The sequence below is a fragment of the Nicotiana attenuata genome, unplaced genomic scaffold (assembly GCF_001879085.1).
Source record: "Nicotiana attenuata strain UT unplaced genomic scaffold, NIATTr2, whole genome shotgun sequence".
NCBI lineage: Eukaryota > Viridiplantae > Streptophyta > Magnoliopsida > Solanales > Solanaceae > Nicotiana > Nicotiana attenuata.
In genome coordinates, this window is record NW_017695701.1 from 1 (window position 1) to 3,506 (window position 3,506).

The window sequence follows — 3,506 nt, forward strand, 5'->3', positions numbered from 1 at the left end:
AAAAAACCGAAAAGATGAGAGTTGAAGCCTTAAATGGGAAACAAGGGATATGTGGAAGGGGGCTTGCACCAAGATCATAATAGAAGAGGGGGAACAAGGGACATCTGGAAGGGGGCAAGCACCACTTCAAATCAAGTGCTGTTCAAGAAACCTGAAGAGTAAATAATCTCAAATTAACCCTACTAGAATATATACCTTTCTACGCCTTGTCTTCACCATGAACTCACGAGCCAGATGCTGAATTGGGGCAGGCTCTAGTGGTCGTAAAACGATGCTCTTGTCAAGAGGATCTCCAGGAACAATAGCCCAATGATCAAAAACTGAAAGACAAAACGCCTGCCCTTGGGTATGATACCTCAAGTCGGTTTCGAAACCAAAGGACTCGATGACAGGTAAAAATGCCTGGAGAAGGAACAAGTGTGCACATGCGAAAACCTTATGTTATAACATGAAAAGATTATACAAAAAATCCAGGGTGCTATCTATATTTCCAAATCAAACCTTGACGATGTAGGCAGGGGTCCCAGGTTGAGGAACATCAGCAGTCACATGTCCACGCCTGCGAGACAACACGGTGTATATTGCAGAGAGGCAATCCATGGGTGTTTGGATCTGAATCAAGACACCAGAAAGTTAGCCCCAGTTTCACATAAGAAAAGATCTTAAAATCTATCTTTTTGTTCAAATTTCATCCCTTTTTCTGTAAATAATTGAACCTAACTAAGACTTAACAACGTACTTATCTCATCATTTGAACATTGTAAAAACACCAGCAAGAACATTACTAATATCCTGTCATGACAGTTTCACTATTAATTTTTTTCATAATATAAATGGGTATAGCTTAGCAGCTCTAATAGGTAAAATAATGTGTTTTATACAGCCTATAGGTCCAGTTCTAAACCCCTTTCGCTTTCTTTCTTATATGATGATCTGAAGAACATAATAAACAGTTTATCATAAATGCATTCACCAAAGTGTGCTCCAAACGATACCCAAAAAAAAGAACTAACTTCAGATACACGGGTTATACCTCCACATAATACACAGGTTCCATAAGCCTGGGTGTCGCCATAAGGAAAGAAGAGTAGGCTACACGTCGTGCAGTTGGAATAATCTGACCTGTTCCACGATTAAGTGGCTCAAGTGCAATCTTTGCATCAACTATTTTGAATTTAACATTTCTAATGGGCTCATCACATAGGGGTCCTTCCCGAGCTCCCCATTGAAACCTGTTAAAATTTTGTTAGTCCAATATCTCACAAAGGAAAGAAAGCATAAAACTAAGATCAAGTTACCCCTGAACAATAGAATCTTTAACAGCATTCAACAAGCTCTTGTCCACTTCACTGGAGAGTGTATCATCCAATAAGATGTTAGGTCCCTGCAAATACATTTGAAGTGTCAAAACAGAAAACTTATGTTCAACTAAACAATAGAAGCAATCCATTAGAAAATGTTCAAAATAACCAAGTGGTAAAGCATCTAAGCTGATGCAACCCTGACCTGCTTATCAGGTCCAAATGCCCAAATAGATCGTGCAGCAAGCAGATCCCAGTCATATTTGGTTTGAAAAAAGTCACCAAGTTTCTTTCTAGGCCAATCTATGCTTACAACACTGTTCTCGATGTCCTCAGCAAGTCCTCTCTCTAATGGTTCCGCAATCTACACGCAATATAAGTGAGCAAGGAGGGAAACAATTTTCTCAGCTTGCACATATCAAAAAATTAACAGACTGTCTCACCATGGTGATTTTATTTTTCTTATTAGGTGTTTCAGCAAAACATTTCATTGAAGACGACTCCACTACAGTTTCGCAGAATGAAACAACTGGATCAGCCACCTGAATATTGCACACACAACGAAAATGCACCTCGAGATCAGTCAAGTTTAACAAATGAATCCTTAATGTCAATAAAGTTTGGATTTGTCCTGAAACAAGCAGAGAACTGACAAAGGTGAATGTATGAAGAGAGAGTTATAAAGCACCTTCACTTCCACCTCGGAGTAAAGCTCCCTAAGGTCCTTCATTATGGAATCTAGGTACAATTCACCAGTACCCAATATTGTGTGTTCACCAGACTCTTCAACCTTTGTGATTGCAAGAGGATAACTCTTGCTGATTTTCCTAAGCCCCTCCACCATTTTGGGCAACTCGCTAGGATTCAAAGGCTCAGTTGCTGTTTTCACCACGGGAAGAGTATTGAACTGAAGGGGCCGGAATATGTACACATCCTCGCCAAATTCCGAGTTACAAAGAGTAGCAGTTTTCATGATTGAAGCATCCACTCCTTCAATCAACACCCAAGCACCTGGAGGAGCCTTACTTATGGGTATCCTGTATCGAGCTTGATATACCCACAGCTTTGTGACTTCTTTTACAGTCATATCCTCCTCATCCTCAGGTGAATAGCCCTCTCCCAAAACGCGTACTGTCTGCCCTGTGATTATTTCCCCGCTGTAAACCCTACCAAAAGCATCAAAAACACTACAATCTGATTTGGGATACAGCTTGGTCACATTAACCATCAAAGGGCCAGCGGAGTCACAATTTTCCATTGCTTTGTAAATTGCTGAATCCTTTGGACCCATGTATATGTGCTCCACTTTCCTAGCTGCAGCAGCTTTAGCAGAAGGAATGTGATGAACCAACATGTCAGTAAAGCCAGTGGCAGTGCCAAAAACAGCACTGCAAGCCAGCCTCAGAAGAGGCCTAACATTTAGACGGTAAGCTGCATTGCTAAGCGTCACACCAAGTTCTGCCAGGGTTGCTTCAACACTCTTCTTGTGCTCTCCAATCACTTGGCTATAGATTTTGTAAAGAGGTTCAAGAACGAACTGCACAAAAGATCTTTCGACCCCACTTGCAGGTGGTTTCTTCTTGAAACTTCTTGTGTCAGGATCAAAGTAGAAGTCCCCCCAAAGCCGCGAAGCAAACTTGTTGGCATCAAATGCAACTCCATGAAGCTTAACATACAGTTTGGCAAATGACTGCAGTGTGAACGACCATCCTGCTGTTGCACTTGCAAAGCAGACATTCCCTAACGCAGGATCGAATACTTGTGCATTTCCAGCTATGGACGAGGCAGCTGTAACTTGATTGTTGACAGCTTCAATTATGTGCTTTAATTTGAAGTAGGCATCCTTTGGAGGCAATTTAAGCTCAGTTATCAGTCTGTCAACCTAAAAGGACAACAAAAATTATTAGAGGAAAATAAACTGTATCTCAACATTGCAAGACACTTAATATTTTCACTAGTTTTATGTAATAGGCAAGATACCTTGTTAATCACAAGAACAATAGGAATACGTTCTTGAATCGCATGCCGAATGGCCCGTTCTGTATTTACCTGTCACCCATGACACAAGCAACAATTGTAAGTGATCTACCTATCCAGTGCGCATATACAAGATAAAGTCCAAATAGAGCTCAATGATAGGAATACAGCTTTCAAAAAATAAATCGAAAGAAGAAACGACAACAACTGCCCACCCAGCTCGTCTAC

General features: G+C 40.8%; 1 protein-coding gene across 1 annotated transcript; it reads right to left on the reverse strand.

The window, feature by feature from the left end:
- Positions 1–195: 195 nt before the first annotated feature.
- On the reverse strand, positions 196–3,350 carry LOC109222649 (110 kDa U5 small nuclear ribonucleoprotein component CLO; the record flags this gene model as incomplete). The annotated part of the gene is given in 8 exon segments (XM_019386975.1): positions 196–402; positions 502–612; positions 1,034–1,232; positions 1,299–1,384; positions 1,507–1,665; positions 1,745–1,843; positions 1,990–3,183; positions 3,282–3,350. Coding segments are annotated over 8 exon segments (2,124 nt in total), but the record flags the coding sequence as incomplete, so codon positions are not given.
- Positions 3,351–3,506: the final 156 nt, after the last annotated feature.